At 40.3% G+C, this 18,511-nt stretch overlaps 2 protein-coding genes across 3 annotated transcripts; one reads left to right on the top strand and one right to left on the bottom strand.

Moving 5' to 3' along the window:
- The first annotated feature begins 919 nt into the window (after positions 1 to 919).
- Positions 920 to 16,852, top strand: LOC124866698 (C-C motif chemokine 4-like). Of its 2 annotated transcripts, XM_047362594.1 has the most exons (4): positions 924 to 1,088; positions 1,283 to 1,549; positions 1,630 to 1,756; positions 16,463 to 16,852. In XM_047362594.1, exons 2-4 carry the CDS (start codon positions 1,396 to 1,398, stop codon positions 16,560 to 16,562), a joined length of 381 nt encoding a protein of 126 aa, XP_047218550.1. In that variant the 5' UTR covers positions 924 to 1,088; positions 1,283 to 1,395; the 3' UTR covers positions 16,563 to 16,852. The 2 variants fall into 2 exon arrangements, with proteins under 2 accessions (XP_047218549.1, XP_047218550.1); XM_047362593.1 differs by lacking the exon at positions 16,463 to 16,852 and adding an exon at positions 2,208 to 2,597 and having other exon boundaries at positions 920 to 1,549.
- LOC124866699 (C-C motif chemokine 4-like) lies at positions 5,792 to 7,016 on the bottom strand. The gene is made up of 3 exons (XM_047362595.1): positions 6,840 to 7,016; positions 6,633 to 6,759; positions 5,792 to 6,181 (listed from the first exon to the last, which is right to left on the bottom strand). Exons 1-3 carry the CDS (start codon positions 6,991 to 6,993, stop codon positions 6,082 to 6,084), a joined length of 381 nt encoding a protein of 126 aa, XP_047218551.1. The 5' UTR covers positions 6,994 to 7,016; the 3' UTR covers positions 5,792 to 6,081.
- Positions 16,853 to 18,511: the final 1,659 nt, after the last annotated feature.

The raw sequence follows: 18,511 nt of genomic DNA on the forward strand, positions 1-18,511 counted from the left end.
ATCATCCACAGAACAGGACAGGTCCAGACTGCAACGAATAATCAGGACTGCAGAGAGAATAATCAGAGCTGACCTTCCCTCCATCCAGGACTTATACAGGTCAAGGGTCAGGAAAAGAGCTGCTAAAATCTCTGCAGACCCCACACACCCTGCACATAAACTGTTTAGAGTTTTACCTTCAGGTGGCGCTACAGAGCACTGTTCACTAAAACCAGCCGCCACAGAGACAGTTTCTTCCCCCAGGATGTTTCTCTGATGAACATTTAATAGAGTACAAAACAACAGCATACAGATGTTGCAAATGCACCTTTGTATATATGTATATTTAAGAACATAAAGATTTATGCATAAACATATCTTAAAACGCTTTAAAATAAAATTTAAAAAAACCCAGAGACCAAAGTGTCAAATTCCTTGTTTGTATGCACGAATTTGGCAATAAAGCTGATTCTGATTCTGGTTGTTCTCTAATTTTCTCTAAAGAACCTCTGAGGCCAGAAACAGAACAGCTGGATCCAGATGTCCTGAAACCTGCTTCTCTACAGCTGAATCTATTAGCTTGAAGTTCTTGATGATCCAGAAAACTGTTCTTTCAGCTGCAATATCAATAAATAAAATATCAATAAAATAGCTGAAGATCTACAGAGCTGCTCAGGAGGCCAAAGTTATTCCGTCCAGAGTAACTCCATGACCTTCATGCATTTAGAATACGTTTGATCATGAGTATAGTGGAGTATCATCTGCATAGCAGCAGAGTCTCCCTGATTATCCCACCAGCTCTCATTATGAAGCTCTGATGGAAGCTGAACTTCAATCAGGAACTCTTGTGGACTGATTGTCCTAATATGTGGAGACAGGTGGACCTAAAAGCTGCAGAAAGAGGCAGGAAGCAGCAGGTGAAGATCAAGACAACTTTACTGGGAGAGTCTGGAACACAGAGAGCTGCTGATGGAGATCCTCCACCAAAGATAAAGACATGAATCCTGAAGGACGGACAGGAACAGCAGCAGGAATGTTAGAAGACAGCAGGATCTATGGATCAACAAAGGAAAACAGGCTGAATGTTGAACTGATGACAAGATGAACAGGTGAGGACTTTCTCATTCTGACATCAGTCTCAGGTTTAGTAAAGATGTTCCTGCAGCTCTGCAGATATTTGAGTTTCATGTAAAATGAAGAGAAATATTCAGTCAGAGACACATTCCTGCAGCTTTAATCAGGATGGAAATCCCTGTTGATTTTGTGGAAGGCTTTTAGCAGGAACTTTGACTTTTCTCCGTAGAGCAGAAAATATCCAGAGTGAAAGAGAAAGCAGAAGAAGAAGAAGAAGAAGCAGAGGAAGGAAACCTGCTGCTTTCTGAGAACACAACTATTCATGAATGTGACGGAGAGGAGATGTCAGCTGGATATAAACAGAGCAGATCAGATCGGTCCTGCACAGACTTCCAGACCTCCATCCAGACAGCAGAACATCCATCCAGAACCATGAAGATCCTGCTGACTCTCTGCCTCCTGATCTTCCTCTGCTTCCTGTGTTCCAGCTCTGCAGGTGAGGAACTCTTCCAGTGTTAACTGTTGGCTGTGTGTTCTGGCCCGGGTCGGTAACTGAAGTTCTGTTTGTTTTCTCAGCTCCACTTGGTCCAGGGCTGGTGCCCATGGGTTTCTGCTGCTCACACAACACCAATATGACGATTCCTAAAGTGAAGGTGAAGAACCTGGAGATGTCTTCTGGGCACTGCAAACTCAGATCTGTCATGTGAGTTCACCCAGACTGCAGAACATGTTAGAACCATGTTCCATGTTCCACATGGACTTCCTGCATGTTTTAAACATCTTCTTATCTTCTTATATGAACACCTGGGAGTCAGAGACAGAGCTGAACCTGCAGAAAGCTGCTGCAGAACCTCACATTTGGTTCTTTTAGGTTCTGTAAAATAGAATCTTTCTTTCTTAGATCAACGTGTTTGGACCGATCTGATCAAATATTAGAATCTGTTGCTGAAACTCAGCTGAATGTTCCTCTAGAAGCTGGTCTTTGTCTCTGGCTGCTGGTGGACTCAGACCTTCATCTCTCACAGATTTCTCCAACCCAGCTTCATCTCAGTCAAGCTGCTTTTTATTCTGTCTTGATGTGTTCTGACCCAGAAGATGAGTGTTTTCCCAGCTGGTCCAGTGTTCTGAACCTTCTGCATGTTGTTCTCCTGCAGAGTCATCACAGAGAGGAAGAAGTTCTGCCTAGATCCCAACGGGAGCTGGACCCAGGAACTACAGAGAGAGTTTGAGAAAGAGGCCTCCACTGACCTGTGAATCTGGGTCAGAACCAAGTTTGGTTGCGCAGAAAGAACCGTTTTGATGTGAGCTGTTTCTAGTGACACACTGGACGTGTCACTTAGTGACTGATTCACAACTTGAACTCATAATTTATGATTTTACAGAAACTTTGGGTTGTTTTTCTCCTTGTTTCAGTTTGTCAGCTAGAAAACATGTTGCTATGAAGGTTCTCTCTGAGATCAGAAGTGGAGCTCATGTTCAGTTCTGGTTTCATGCAGTTTACACAATTAAGTTACTCCTTTCACAATAAAAGCTCTCTTTTTGTATTTGGTCTCCTGAGCATTTTATTACAGAAAGATTTTAAAGGTCCAGTATACACATGCATTTCGATAAACTATGATATCATGGAAAAGTATTCATTTAATTAATTTCGTTTCATTTTCATTTTTTATTTATTTTATTTAAAATCAAATGCAACAGCAGCATTTGCCATGAATGAAAAGCCACAGAAAGAGGGCGTGGCCTATAATATCTGTCCCCCTATCAACACGTAATTATTTATATTTCCAATTTTTTGTGGTGTCGAACAGAGCTGTACTTTCAAATTATAATATCATAATAACAACAATTGAAAATAAAAGTCGACCCACTACTCTGCAGAAATGTATTTTTATAACATCGAAAAATCCCATTTTATTTAAACATATAAATATACTTAAATGTATTAATTTTACAGTCAAAAGTGTTCCACAGACGGACCCTTTTGACTGAAATACGTCTTTCCTTCAAAATTGTTCTGAACCCGGGTTTGGTGAAACTTCAGCTCCTTTTAAGTCATCTTTACTTTCTCTCTTAGTGAACCTGTTTTGCAGGTTATCAGGTTAATTTTTCTGATTAGCTTCATACATAGTTTTTAGAATGTTGTATTCAAACAACATCAAATTTCAGGGTTTTTAAATGTATAAATATGGGATTTGTTAAGTTCCTGTGACCACTTCCATGATCGGCTCTAACGGCCGTTTTCTTTAAAAGGAAAGTTAGATTAATAACAAGCACTTCCCCACACTTCAATACAATAAGTCAGCTACAGAACAATCAGTGTGTTATACAATAGAAACAGGAAACTCTTATTTAGAGAATCTTTAACATTATCCAACACAGCTATAATTCAGCATACCTTTACTTTGACATTATGTGATTTCCAGGTCAAATGTTCATCAATCATAACACCTAAAAACCTAATCTTCTCTGCCCTTCAATCTCTGATCCTTCTACATTTAATGACACATCAATGTCTTTGTCTTTGTTTTTTTCTTCAGAATATCATACATTTAGTTTTGCTAATGTTTAAAGACAATCTATTGGCATTAAAACATTTCATATTTTTTTGGAATTCATTTTCTATATTTTTCAGAACATCTTTTTATTTTCTATAGCACAAAATATAGTAGTGTCACCTGCAAACAAAATGCACTTCAGTAATTATTATTACACAATATCATTAATATAAAGCAAAAAAAGTACTGGTCCAAGGACTGACCCATACTTTTGACTTTGTGTTGTCAACTTCAACAAACTGGTTTCTATTTTTTAAATATCTGGTAACCCAATGATGTGCCACACCGTTAATACTATGTTTGTACTGTTTATACAATTATATTTTATGGTCCAGCGTGTCAAATGCTTTTTCAAGGTCTACAAAGATTCTTATGAGATAATGTTTCTTGTTAATCGCATCTGAACTTTCAGCTCCATATTTGCTGAAGCAGTAGAGTGATTAAAATGAAACCCATATTGACTATAGCTTAAAAGGCTGTATTTATTAATAAATGTAATCAATTTATTCACAAATAATTTTTTCAAAAATTTAGAGAACTGTGGAAGTAGTGCTATGAGTCTCTAATTAGAAAAGTCACATATATTTCCTTTTTTAAAGAGTTTAATTACTTTGGCCACTTTTATTGGTCAGGAAATGTCCCTGAAGGAAATGATGAATTGCAAATATTAGTAAAGGGCTCAATAATTACATCTATAATTTGTTTTATCAATATCATATTTATATCGGTATAATCACTGGATTTTTCTTTTGCACACCTCTGAACAATAACTAACATTTTGTTCGCCTGTACGTTTTCAAGAAAAATACTATTAACATTATCTGGTATTGTTTCTCCATCAGTCGGTCGTGGCAGATGGCCGCTCACACTGAGCCTGGTTCTGGTTCTGCTGGAGGTTTCTTCCTATTAAAAGGGAGTTTTTCCTCTCCACTGTCGCTACATGCATGCTCAGTATGAGGGATTGCTGCAAAGTCAACGCCAGTGACTGTCCACTGTCTCTACATGCTCATCCAGGAGGAGTGAATGCTGCAAGTCACTGACTGGATGCAATCTGCTGGGTTTCCTTAGATAGAAAAACTTTTTATCCAATTTGAATAAATAACTAACTCTGACTGCACTGTTCAATGGTTAGGATTAATAGGAATGTATGAACCTGACTTTTGTGAAGAGCCTTGAGACGACATGTGTTGTGAATTGGTGCTATATAAATAAACTGAATTGAATTGAAAATCAAGGTTTCCAACAGGAATCTGTTGCAACAGCAAAGGACCAATATTTACAAAATAATTATTGAATTCATTCACAGTTTCATTTTTATTATCACTGCCAGCATTATTTTTTGTAAAATATTTAGGATTATTTGACTTTATTTAGCCTTTTATATCTAACAGTTTACAGTAGTAATCCTTTAGTCTTTTGATGATTCTTACTAACTTATTTTTATAACTTTTATACCCAACTTAAGCATCTTTTGTTCTTGATTTTAGAAACAATCTATACAGATAGTTTTTTTTCTTGCAGGCATTTTTAAGCCCATTTGTCATTCATGGTTCGTGGTGAATATTTTTCTTGACATGAGCACTAATTTTTATTACTTTACCATGTTTATGATATGGATTAAATAATGTCAACATAAAAGCATTGAAGGTTTTATTACATTATCTGTGAACATTTTATCCCAGTTGTGTTTCTTTAGATCTTCTCTGAGAATCTTGTTGCCTTGTTGGATTTGCCTCTAATAAATATTATAGTTTAATCTTTCCAATATCACAACATGGTTTCTCATACAATGTAAACGCAGGAAGATGATCGCTCACTAGTTGATGCTAGTTGATGCAAGTTGCACTATGTGTAGGGACCCTTGTTGGTTTAGTTATCAAAGGGAGTAGATCGAAACTTTTCATATAATCCTTAAAATCATCTGATACTGTAGGATTCCCTAGATCAATATTATAATCACTTCACAAAATTAACGAATGTTATTAGTTTTATCAACAAATTCTTGAAGTCTGTCTATAAATAGTTCAATGCTTAAACCCTGGTGCCCTAACAACCGACCAAAATATTTTTCACTAAATTCACTAAGAAACTCTTCTATTTTTACCAAATTACGATGGATAATGCTTTATCAAGAACAGTGACTATTTTAGCATTGTCTGTAATAAAATGCTCAGGAGACCAAATACAAAAATAGAGCTTTTATTGTGAAAGGAGTAACTTTGTTGTGTAAACTGCATGAAACCAGAACTGAACATGAGCTCCATTTCTGATCTCAGAGAGAACCTTCATAGCAACATGTTTTCTAGCTGACAAACTGAAACAAGGAGAAAAACAACCCAAAGTTTCTGTAAAATCATAAATTATGAGTTCAAGTTGTGAATCAGTCACTAAGTGACACGTCCAGTGTGTCACTAGAAACAGCTCACATCAAAACGGTTCTTTCTGCGCAACCAAACTTGGTTCTGACCCAGATTCACAGGTCAGTGGAGGCCTCTTTCTCAAACTCTCTCTGTAGTTCCTGGGTCCAGCTCCCGTTGGGATCAAGGCAGAACTTCTTCCTCTCTGTGATGACTCTGCAGGAGAACAACATGCAGAAGGTTCAGAACACTGGACCAGCTGGGAAAACACTCATCTTCTGGGTCAGAACACATCAAGACAGAATAAAAAGCAGCTTGACTGAGATGAAGCTGGGTTGGAGAAATCTGTGAGAGATGAAGGTCTGAGTCTACCAGCAGCCAGAGACAAAGACCAGCTTCTAGAGGAACATTCAGCTGAGTTTCAGCAACAGATCCTAATATTTGATCAGATCGGTCCAAACACGTTGATCTAAGAAAGAAAGATTCTATTTTACAGAACCTAAAAGAACCAAATGTGAGGTTCTGCAGCAGCTTTCTGCAGGTTCAGCTCTGTCTCTGACTCCCAGGTGTTCATATAAGAAGATAAGAAGATGTTTAAAACATGCAGGAAGTCCATGTGGAACATGGAACATGGTTCTAACATGTTCTGCAGTCTGGGTGAACTCACATGACAGATCTGAGTTTGCAGTGCCCAGAAGACATCTCCAGGTTCTTCACCTTCACTTTAGGAATCGTCATATTGGTGTTGTGTGAGCAGCAGAAACCCATGGACACCAGCCCTGGACCAAGTGGAGCTGAGAAAACAAACAGAACTTCAGTTACCAACCCGGGCCAAAACACACAGCCAACAGTTAACACTGGAAGAGTTCCTCACCTGCAGAGCTGGAACACAGGAAGCAGAGGAAGATCAGGAGGCAGAGAGTCAGCAGGATCTTCATGGTTCTGGATGGATGTTCTGCTGTCTGGATGGAGGTCTGGAAGTCTGTGCAGGACCGATCTGATCTGCTCTGTTTATATCCAGCTGACATCTCCTCTCCGTCTCATTCATGAATAGTTGTGTTCTCAGAAAGCAGCAGGTTTCCTTCCTCTGCTTCTTCTTCTTCTTCTTCTGCTTTCTCTTTCTCTTTCACTCTGGATATTTTCTGCTCTACGGAGAAAAGTCAAAGTTCCTGCTAAAAGCCTTCCACAAAATCAACAGGGATTTCCATCCTGATTAAAGCTGCAGGAATGTGTCTCTGACTGAATATTTCTCTTCATTTTACATGAAACTCAAATATCTGCAGAGCTGCAGGAACATCTTTACTAAACCTGAGACTGATGTCAGAATGAGAAAGTCCTCACCTGTTCATCTTGTCATCAGTTCAACATTCAGCCTGTTTTCCTTTGTTGATCCATAGATCCTGCTGTCTTCTAACATTCCTGCTGCTGTTCCTGTCCGTCCTTCAGGATTCATGTCTTTATCTTTGGTGGAGGATCTCCATCAGCAGCTCTCTGTGTTCCAGATTCTCCCAGTAAAGTTGTCTTGATCTTCACCTGCTGCTTCCTGCCTCTTTATGCAGCTTTTAGGTCCACCTGTCTCCACATATTAGGACAATCAGTCCACAAGAGTTCCTGACTGAAGTTCAGCTTCCATCAGAGCTTCATAATGAGAGCTGGTGGGATAATCAGGGAGGCTCTGCTGCTATGCAGATGATACTCCACTATACTCATGATCAAACGTATTCTAAATGCATGAAGGTCATGGAGTTACTCTGGACGGAATAACTTTGGCCTCCTGAGCAGCTCTGTAGATCTTCAGCTATTTTATACAGTAATATGTTCTTTAATGCAGGAACATGTAGTTAAGGATCTTGAATCAAAATGAAAACATTTATTAGGATCAAGTTCCTGTGAAAACCTTCCCTCCTTTAATCAGCAGCTGCAGCACAGAGGTCCCACCTGATGCCGACGATGAGGAGAAAACTGAAGATGGAAACAAGCTGCTTCATCTGCATCCTGACCCACACCAGTATTCCCCGTCGGATACCGAGTACAACATTCACAGAACGGCGAGACGAGGAAGTGAAACTGGACAAGAAATGTGCTGACACACACATTTTACTACTTTCAACCAAACACACAGAAATACCTGGAAAATCCTCTTTTATCACAGAGTCAGAGGCAGAAATAAAAAGTGTCCTCATGTAAAATCTTTTAAAAATAATTATCATTTAAACAAATCCTGAAAGGTCTCCTTTACATAAACCTACAAACTGAACCACAACAATAAAACCAGTCATTAGATGGAAATAAAAAGACACTGGCTGCACCTGGAGGACAGTAAATTCAAATACAGTTAAAAGTCTTCTGAGAGCTGACTTCTATCAGCTGAAGCTCGAAAGAGGAATAAAAGTCTGTTCACAAATCAGCAGAAAAAACTCTTTAAATACAGACACTAGTCGGCCGCCTGACACGCCCCACGCAGCCTTCTGAATACTGTGCAGTTTCCTGGTCATAATGCCCTCAGATGCACATAGTCCATACTTTGTGGCCATGTCTGGATTTAAAACAGAAAATCTTCCTCCTGGGAAGGCCGCTAATTTTCTCAGGAGGTGAAGTCCGAGCAGGTTCATCCCAAGATCAGAGCGTGAAGCTAAGAAATGACCAAGAATTCTAGTATCATAGACTGTGGGTTTGAAGTGGGACCAAAGTGCAGACAGGAAGGTGAAATGAGCATAATGATGGTTTTAATGATAAAATAGGAAAGTTACAGGAACTGCAGGGAGAACAGGACAAGAAGCCTGGACAAAGAAGCAGAAACTACAGCATCCAGTGAAGAACGAGAACCAGCGAGCTTGTAAACTAAGGAAAGAGTGGAGGATGACAATGAATGCAGGTGTGTTATTAAGGGGATCATGTTGAGCAGCTGAGGCAGAAAGAAAGCAGAGAAACTGAGGGAGGAAGACTAATAAACAGTGAAGAAGCAGAACTAAGACACAAATAATCTACTAAACAAGAGATAAAGTCTAACAGAGATCTAACAAAAAACATTTCCAAATGTACAAAGACCAGAACACAAGAACAAACCAAGAAAATAAACACAAAGGAATGAACTAGTATGGCAACACCTTAGAGAACATAAACAACAAGTCAAGTCAAGTTTATTTATATAGGGCTTTTCAGCAACAAGGCACTCAAAGCGCTGTGGGAAACAGGGAAATAATGAAAACAGAGACACAAAAGAAACCAAAAAAAAAAAAAAAAACACCCAAGGATTATGGCACCTAGGGTCTAACCTCAGCACTATCCAAATTGTGTGCTTTATGATTAAAAGTGTAGCCTTTGTAAAATAGTGGCAGCATCATGCTGTGGGATGCTGGGGTACTGGAATGGATAAAGCATCCAGCCTTGAGCATTTCCACAGCTGTTCAGTCCTACGACAAGTTCTCCTTCATTTATCCAGGGGCAACAATTTGAACATTGAGCCGTGCTCTGCTTCACAGGAGCAATTAAATCCAAGATGTCCTTACATTGAATAGTAAAACCCAAAACAATGGAGTCCAAATCACTCATATTAGAACCATGAAAGTCAGTGGGATGTATACTGGAATGGATAAAGCAAGTTAACATTAAACTTCTTTGACTTCTTTAAACCTGTTGACTGGGAAAACTGGTCCGTCCCACGATTCTGACCAGTGTAAATGGACTCTACCAGTTCTGCCCAGTAGAGTGGTCAGGAAGAATGATGCCAGACGTTTGTTGATGGATACAGAAAGGGTGTGGTCATGGCGCAACTAGCTAAGAGAGATTGAACCAAATTCTGGTGGAGGTGTATATAAATATTTGACCCTGTGAGGGTCAGAGGAGATCCACAGTAGATCCAAGCCTTTGGTCCCAGTTCTAGTTCTTAAAATCATTGCAGTTGGATGTGCAAGAAGTAAAATAAATCATACAAATAAAAAAAACAAAGTTCTCGTTTGGACACTAACTTCTGAACTGAGGCACAGAATAGTCATAACTCTAGATATTAAACACAACTAGAGAGCTCTGGGACTCGGTGGTTTGGTCTGGCCTACCCGGCGGCCCCGCGCTGTTCCGGACCCTTTGTGGGGTTCCTTGAGACGACATTGTTGTAAATAAGCGCTATATAAAGAAATAAACTGAAACTGAAACTATCTCTGTAGTTATGCTGTTATTTCAACTTTTAACTTTATGTTCTCTCTTTTCCTGTATGACACCTTCTCTTTTCCAATGGTTATAATCAGTCTGACAGAGAGAGGTATCCCAATCCTTGTGGTTTTTAGTAGAACAATGACCATCAGTGGGACCCTGTATGAGGTTCCTTGAGACGACATTGTTGTAAATAAGCGCCGTTTAACTAAATAATCTGAACTGAAACTATCTCTGTAGTTATGCTGCTATAGGCTTAGGCTGCTGGAGGACATAATGACCACTTTCACCCTCTTCGCTACATTCTCACACTACTCTCCAATTTTGCATTATTTGCTGTTATTTCAGCTTTTAACTTTATGTTCTCTCTCTTCTCTTCCTAGAAGCTACAACTGGCCTGATTCTGTGTCTACCTGTGACACCTTTCTGGAGAGGGGAATTGTCCAAGCTTCTGCTGGCAACAACTTAATGCTCACCCTCTACAGATGATCCACATGGTCCTGTCTTTCAGTGTTTAACCCTTTCTCTCTCCTAGACATGGCAATTAACTGAGCTTAACTGTGACTAACTCTATGTGCTCTCTTTCAGACTCTAACCTTGAAAACTGGCTCAGAGTTTATCTGTTCTTTCTTTCTAGGTGAAACGACTAAAGGAGCTACATCCATTAACATTTACTTTTCCTTCCCATAGAAAGTACTCCTGGATCAGTGCTTCTTTGTTCTCTTTGTGTCTCTGCTCTGTTCTCTCAAACCCCCAGTCGGTCGTGGCAGATGGCCGCTCACACTGAGCCTGGTTCTGGTTCTGCTGGAGGTTTCTTCCTGTTAAAAGGGAGTTTTTCCTCTCCACTGTCGCTACATGCATGCTCAGTATGAGGGATTGCTGCAAAATCAACACCAGTGACTGTCCACTGTCTCTACATGCTCATCCAGGAGGAGTGAATGCAGCAAGTCTCTGACTGGATGCAATCTGCTGGGTTTCCTTAGATAGAAAAACTTTTAATCCAATTTGAATAAATAACTGAATCTGACTGAACTGTTCAATGGTTAGAATTAATTGGAATGTATGAACCTGACTGTTGTGAAGTGCCTTGAGACAACATGTGTTGTGAATTGGCTCTATATAAATAAAGGGAGTGGTGGCCTAGTGGTTAGAACAGGAGGTTTGAGTTCTGGAGGTGACACAAGGGTGCAGGTTCATATCTCACATATTACCACTCTGGGTCCCTGAGCAAGACCCTTAGCCCCAGAATGCTCCCTGGGTGCTGCACAATGGCAGCCCACTGCTCCCTGTAAGGGATGGGTTAAATGTAGAGGCCAAATTTTGTTGTAATGTACATGTGCAATGACCAATACAGATGATTATTATTAAATTGAATCAAAATGACCAGTTTCCACTCTTTTAAATTGCTTAGATAAGAAGCTCTAACCCTAACAAGTTAAAAATCAATGTTTCTGTAAAAGTAAATCACCTTTTTTTAAAAAGGAACCAATTAGGCTGTTTGGAAGGGTTGAAGGAGAAACCATCTTCTCTCTAAATCAATGTGGCAGCAGGACTTAGGTTGCAAAGCTGCATCTGGATGAAGAACAAGACTTCTGGGACAATGTGCTTTGGAAAGACGAGACCAAAGTAGATGTTGAGAAATCCAAGGAGCAGAAAGATCTCACACCTACTATCAGCATGGTGGTGGAGGGGTGATGGCCTGGGCACCTTGCAGTCACTGATCATGAACTCCTCTGTGTACTAAAGTATGCTTCGTTTTGAAGCGCATTTAGCTCCATCTACTGCTCAGTTGTGAAATGACACCGGGACGTTGACGGCCCTCTGAAGAGTCAGAACAGGATATTCCTGAAGAAGCCCTCAGTGTCTACACATCTGCAAGACCTACCTCCATCATCTTCTTCTTAAAAAGCATTTTCTCAGCCAATCACACCGCCTGAAAACTTTTGAATTTTTGGGGATGTGAAACAGATGGTTTTACATAAAGATAAAATTAAAAAATCAGGATCCACATTAAATAAAATTGTTAATCAGCACCTTTTATTAGGTCAGTATTTAATGCAGAACATAAACTGGTTTTCCTGGTATATTTCTTGTATCAGTGGTGAAACAAAGATTTAGAAAATACCAGGAAAATCGGTGTAACGTGGTGATCGGCACTTCCTCGTTTCCCTTCCCCATTTGTTCTGTGAATGTTCTGCTCGTTATCTGACAGCAAAACCTTCTGGGATGAAGAAGCTTGCTTTCACCTTCAGACCCTGCTCCACCTGCTGATGGTTTAAGATGTTCAGTGCATCTCTACACGTGTAATGAAATGTGTGTCTGTGATGGAGGAACTGCTCCGAACCTTCACCTTAGTCACAGTAAATTCACGGCCCAAAAGGTTTCTGCTTTGGCCCAGATGCAACATTTTGTGACTTTAACAGCTTAGATTTTTTAAATGTTTCTCTGGAAGACGTTTAACGGCTAACAGGGATTCAAAAGGTTTTATTTCAAGCCATCCCAGTTGTGATTAGGTCTGGACTTTGACTAGGCCTTTCTAACATATGAGCATGCTTTGATCTAAGCCATCCATGGTACCTTTGGCTGCATGATCAGTAGTCTGTTCCTGGCCTGCCTGTACCGCGCCCAATCTCCACTGCTGGGAGCGTCTTCCTTTTCCCTGCGCAGATTCCTGAGGTGTGGAGTAAACCATGGCTTGTTATTCCCAAAGGTGCAGAAGGTCTTGGTCTGCTCACACATGTCCTCACAGAAACTGATGTATGATGTCACCACATCAGTTAGTTGGTTTAAGTCAGTGGCTGAAGTTTCAAAAACAGTCCAGTCTGTGCATTCAAAGCAGGCCTGTAGCGTCTGCTTTGATTCCTCAGTCCACTTCTTAACAGTGTGAACCTTGGGTTTGGAAGCTCTTAGTCTCTGTCTGTAGGTTGGGATAAGATGGATTAGATAATGATCTGAAAAACCCATTGCAGCCCTGGTAACTGCATGATATGAGTCCTTTAAAGCTGTGTAACAATGGTCCAGTGTGTTTTTGTCTCTGGTGGGACACTTAATATGCTGTCTGTATTTGGGGAGTTCATTGGAGAGGTTTGTTCTGTTAAAATCTCCCAGTATTATGATGGAAGAGTTCGTGTATTTTTTCTCCAGGTCTGTAATCAGCTCAGCAAGATGTTTATCAGCAGCAGAAGTGCAGCCATGAGGTGGAAAATATGAGCCAATTATTATAAACGAGGAAAACTATCTCGGTGAATAAAACGGTTTGCAGGTGAGACATGGCCCTGACGTCTGTGGTTATGAAATCCTTTGAGCGGCTGGTGTTGAAGCACCTGAAAGACATCACAGGCCCCCTGCTGGACCCCCTGCAATTTGCTTACCGAGCAAACAGGTCGGCAGATGATGCTGTTAACTTAGGTCTACACTTCATCCTGCAACACCTCGACCACCCAGGGACGTACGCCAGGATCCTGTTTGTAGACTTCAGCTCGGCCTTCAACACCATCATACCAGACATCCTCCACCAGAAGCTCACCCAGCTCAACGTCCCAGCCTCCACCTGTCAGTGGATCAACAGCTTCCTGACGGACCGACAGCAGCAGGTGAGACTGGGGAGCATCTTCTCCCGATCCAGATCAATAAGTACTGGTGCCCCCCAGGGGTGTGTTCTATCCCCACTCCTCTTCTCTCTGTACACAAATGACTGCACCTCATCGGACTCGTCCGTGAAACTCCTTAAGTTTGCAGACGACACCACTGTCATTGGACTGATCCAGGACGGTGATGAGTCTGCATACAGACAGCAGGTGGATCAGCTGGTACACTGGTGCAGTCAGAACTACCTTGAACTCAACCCACTCAAGACTGTGGAAATGATGGTGGACTTTCGGAGAACACCACCCCCATACACCCCCCTCACCATCCTCAACAACACTGTATCGGCCGTGGACCACTTCAGGTTCCTAGGAACCACCATCTCTGAGGACCTGAGATGGTCTTCACACATAGACACTGTTCAAAAGAAGGCCCAGCAGAGACTGTACTTCCTGAGGCAACTCAAGAAGTTCAACCTTCCACAGGAGCTGCTGGTGATCTTCTCCACTGCCATCATTCAGTCTGTCCTGTCTTCATCCATCTCAATGTGGTTTGGATCATCCACAAAACAGGACAGGTCCAGACTGCAACGAATAATCAGGACTGCAGAGAGAATAATCAGAGCTGACCTTCCCTCCATCCAGGACTTATACCGGTCAAGGGTCAGGAAAAGAGCTGCTAAAATCTCTGCAGACCCCACACACCCTGCACATAAACTGTTTAGAGTTTTACCTTCAGGTGGCGCTACAGAGCACTGTTCACTAAAACCAGCCGCCACAGAGACAGTTTCTTCCCCCAGGATGTTTCTCTGATGAACATTTAATAGAGTACAAAACAACAGCATACAGATGTTGCAAATGCACCTTTGTATATATGTATATTTAAGAACATAAAGATTTATGCATAAACATATCTTAAAACGCTTTAAAAGAAAATTTAAAAAAACCCAGAGACCAAAGTGTCAAATTCCTTGTTTGTATGCACGAATTTGGCAATAAAGCTGATTCTGATTCTGGTTGTTCTCTAATTTTCTCTAAAGAACCTCTGAGGCCAGAAACAGAACAGCTGGATCCAGATGTCCTGAAACCTGCTTCTCTACAGCTGAATCTATTAGCTTGAAGTTCTTGATGATCCAGAAAACTGTTCTTTCAGCTGCAATATCAATAAATAAAATATCAATAAAATAGCTGAAGATCTACAGAGCTGCTCAGGAGGCCAAAGTTATTCCGTCCAGAGTAACTCCATGACCTTCATGCATTTAGAATACGTTTGATCATGAGTATAGTGGAGTATCATCTGCATAGCAGCAGAGCCTCCCTGATTATCCCACCAGCTCTCATTATGAAGCTCTGATGGAAGCTGAACTTCAGTCAGGAACTCTTGTGGACTGATTGTCCTAATATGTGGAGACAGGTGGACCTAAAAGCTGCAGAAAGAGGCAGGAAGCAGCAGGTGAAGATCAAGACAACTTTACTGGGAGAGTCCGGAACACAGAGAGCTGCTGATGGAGATCCTCCACCAAAGATAAAGACATGAATCCTGAAGGACGGACAGGAACAGCAGCAGGAATGTTAGAAGACAGCAGGATCTATGGATCAACAAAGGAAAACAGGCTGAATGTTGAACTGATGACAAGATGAACAGGTGAGGACTTTCTCATTCTGACATCAGTCTCAGGTTTAGTAAAGATGTTCCTGCAGCTCTGCAGATATTTGAGTTTCATGTAAAATGAAGAGAAATATTCAGTCAGAGACACATTCCTGCAGCTTTAATCAGGATGGAAATCCCTGTTGATTTTGTGGAAGGCTTTTAGCAGGAACTTTGACTTTTCTCCGTAGAGCAGAAAATATCCAGAGTGAAAGAGAAAGCAGAAGAAGAAGAAGAAGAAGCAGAGGAAGGAAACCTGCTGCTTTCTGAGAACACAACTATTCATGAATGTGACGGAGAGGAGATGTCAGCTGGATATAAACAGAGCAGATCAGATCGGTCCTGCACAGACTTCCAGACCTCCATCCAGACAGCAGAACATCCATCCAGAACCATGAAGATCCTGCTGACTCTCTGCCTCTTGATCTTCCTCTGCTTCCTGTGTTCCAGCTCTGCAGGTGAGGAACTCTTCCAGTGTTAACTGTTGGCTGTGTGTTCTGGCCCGGGTCGGTAACTGAAGTTCTGTTTGTTTTCTCAGCTCCACTTGGTCCAGGGCTGGTGTCCATGGGTTTCTGCTGCTCACACAACACCAATATGACGATTCCTAAATTGAAGGTGAAGAACCTGGAGATGTCTTTATGGCACTGCAAACTCAGATCTGTCATGTAAGTTCACCCAGACTGCAGAACATGTTAGAACCATGTTCCATGTTCCACATGGACTTCCTGCATGTTTTAAACATCTTCTTATCTTCTTATATGAACACCTGGGAGTCAGAGACAGAGCTGAACCTGCAGAAAGCTGCTGCAGAACCTCACATTTGGTTCTTTTAGGTTCTGTAAAATAGAATCTTTCTTTCTTAGATCAACGTGTTTGGACCGATCTGATCAAATATTAGGATCTGTTGCTGAAACTCAGCTGAATGTTCCTCTAGAAGCTGGTCTTTGTCTCTGGCTGCTGGTGGACTCAGACCTTCATCTCTCACAGATTTCTCCAACCCAGCTTCATCTCAGTCAAGCTGCTTTTTATTCTGTCTTGATGTGTTCTGACCCAGAAGATGAGTGTTTTCCCAGCTGGTCCAGTGTTCTGAACCTTCTGCATGTTGTTCTCCTGCAGAGTCATCACAGAGAGGAAGAAGTTCTGCCTTGATCCCAACGGGAGCTGGACCCAGGAACTACAGAGAGAGTTTGAGAAAGAGGCCTCCACTGACCTGTGAATCTGGGTCAGAACCAAGTTTGGTTGCGCAGAAAGAACCGTTTTGATGTGAGCTGTTTCTAGTGACACACTGGACGTGTCACTTAGTGACTGATTCACAACTTGAACTCATAATTTATGATTTTACAGAAACTTTGGGTTGTTTTTCTCCTTGTTTCAGTTTGTCAGCTAGAAAACATGTTGCTATGAAGGTTCTCTCTGAGATCAGAAGTGGAGCTCATGTTCAGTTCTGGTTTCATGCAGTTTACACAATTAAGTTACTCCTTTCACAATAAAAGCTCTATTTTTGTATTTGGTCTCCTGAGCATTTTATTACAGACAATGCTAAAATAGGCACTGTTCTTGATAAAGCATTATCCATCGTAATTTGGTAAAAATAGAAGAGTTTCTTAGTGAATTTAGTGAAAAATATTTTGGTCGGTTGTTAGGGCACCAGGGTTTAAGCATTGAACTATTTATAGACAGACTTCAAGAATTTGTTGATAAAACTAATAACATTCGTTAATTTTGTGAAGTGATTATAATATTGATCTAGGGAATCCTACAGTATCAGATGATTTTAAGGATTATATGAAAAGTTTCGATCTACTCCCTTTGATAACTAAACCAACAAGGGTCCCTACACATAGTGCAACTTGCATCAACTAGCATCAACTAGTGAGCGATCATCTTCCTGCGTTTACATTGTATAAGAAACCATGTTGTGATATTGGAAAGATTAAACTATAATATTTATTAGAGGCAAATCCAACAAGGCAACAAGATTCTCAGAGAAGATCTAAAGAAACACAACTGGGATAAAATGTTCACAGATAATGTAATAAAACCTTCAATGCTTTTATGTTGACATTATTTAATCCATATCATAAACATGGTAAAGTAATAAAAATTAGTGCTCATGTCAAGAAAAATATTCACCACGAACCATGAATGACAAATGGGCTTAAAAATGCCTGCAAGAAAAAAAACTATCTGTATAGATTGTTTCTAAAATCAAGAACAAAAGATGCTTAAGTTGGGTATAAAAGTTATAAAAATAAGTTAGTAGGAATCATAAAAAGAATAAAGGATTACTACTGTAAACTGTTAGATATAAAAGGCTAAATAAAGTCAAATAATCCTAAATATTTTACAAAAAATAATGCTGGCAGTGATAATAAAAATGAAACTGTGAATGAATTCAATAATTATTTTGTAAATATTGGTCCTTTGCTGTTGCAACAGATCCCTGTTGGAAACCTTGATTTTCAATTCAATTCAGTTTATTTATATAGCACCAATTCACAACACATGTTGTCTCAAGGTTCTTCACAAAAGTCAGGTTCATACATTCCTATTAATCCTAACCATTGAACAGTGCAGTCAGTTAGTTATTTATTCAAATTGGATAAAAAGTTTTTCTATCTAAGGAAACCCAGCAGATTGCATCCAGTCAGTGACTTGCAGCATTCACTCCTCCTGGATGAGCATGTAGAGACAGTGGACAGTCACTGGCGTTGACTTTGCAGCAATCCCTCATACTGAGCATGCATGTAGCGACAGTGGAGAGGAAAAACTCCCTTTTAATAGGAAGAAACCTCCAGCAGAACCAGAACCAGGCTCAGTGTGAGCGGCCATCTACCACGACCGACTGATGGAGAAACAATACCAGATAATGTTAATAGTATTTTTCTTGAAAACGTACAGGCGAACAAAATGTTAGTTATTGTTCAGAGGTGTGCAAAAGAAAAATCCAGTGATTATACCAATATAAATATGATATTGATAAAACAAATTATAGATGTAATTATTGAGCCCTTTACTAATATTTGCAATTCATCATTTCCTTCAGGGACATTTCCTGACCAATAAAAGTGGCCAAAGTAATTAAACTCTTTAAAAAAGGAAATATATGTGACTTTTCTAATTAGAGACTCATAGCACTACTTCCACAGTTCTCTAAATTTTTGA

Source organism: Girardinichthys multiradiatus, chromosome 4 (genome assembly GCF_021462225.1).
Source record: "Girardinichthys multiradiatus isolate DD_20200921_A chromosome 4, DD_fGirMul_XY1, whole genome shotgun sequence".
In the NCBI taxonomy this organism is placed as follows: domain Eukaryota; kingdom Metazoa; phylum Chordata; class Actinopteri; order Cyprinodontiformes; family Goodeidae; genus Girardinichthys; species Girardinichthys multiradiatus.

Bases quoted from the DNA above. Each gene is read 5' to 3' on its own strand.
- LOC124866698 (XM_047362593.1), top strand. From the start codon at position 1,396: ATGTCAGCTGGATATAAACAGAGCAGATCAGATCGGTCCTGCACAGAC. The intron at 1,550-1,629 runs GTGAGGAACTCT...TTGTTTTCTCAG, and splicing joins CCTGTGTTCCAGCTCTGCAG to CTCCACTTGGTCCAGGGCTG. The intron at 1,757-2,207 runs GTGAGTTCACCC...GTTCTCCTGCAG, and splicing joins TGCAAACTCAGATCTGTCAT to AGTCATCACAGAGAGGAAGA.
- LOC124866699 (XM_047362595.1), bottom strand. From the start codon at position 6,993: ATGTCAGCTGGATATAAACAGAGCAGATCAGATCGGTCCTGCACAGAC. The intron at 6,760-6,839 runs GTGAGGAACTCT...TTGTTTTCTCAG, and splicing joins CCTGTGTTCCAGCTCTGCAG to CTCCACTTGGTCCAGGGCTG. The intron at 6,182-6,632 runs GTGAGTTCACCC...GTTCTCCTGCAG, and splicing joins TGCAAACTCAGATCTGTCAT to AGTCATCACAGAGAGGAAGA.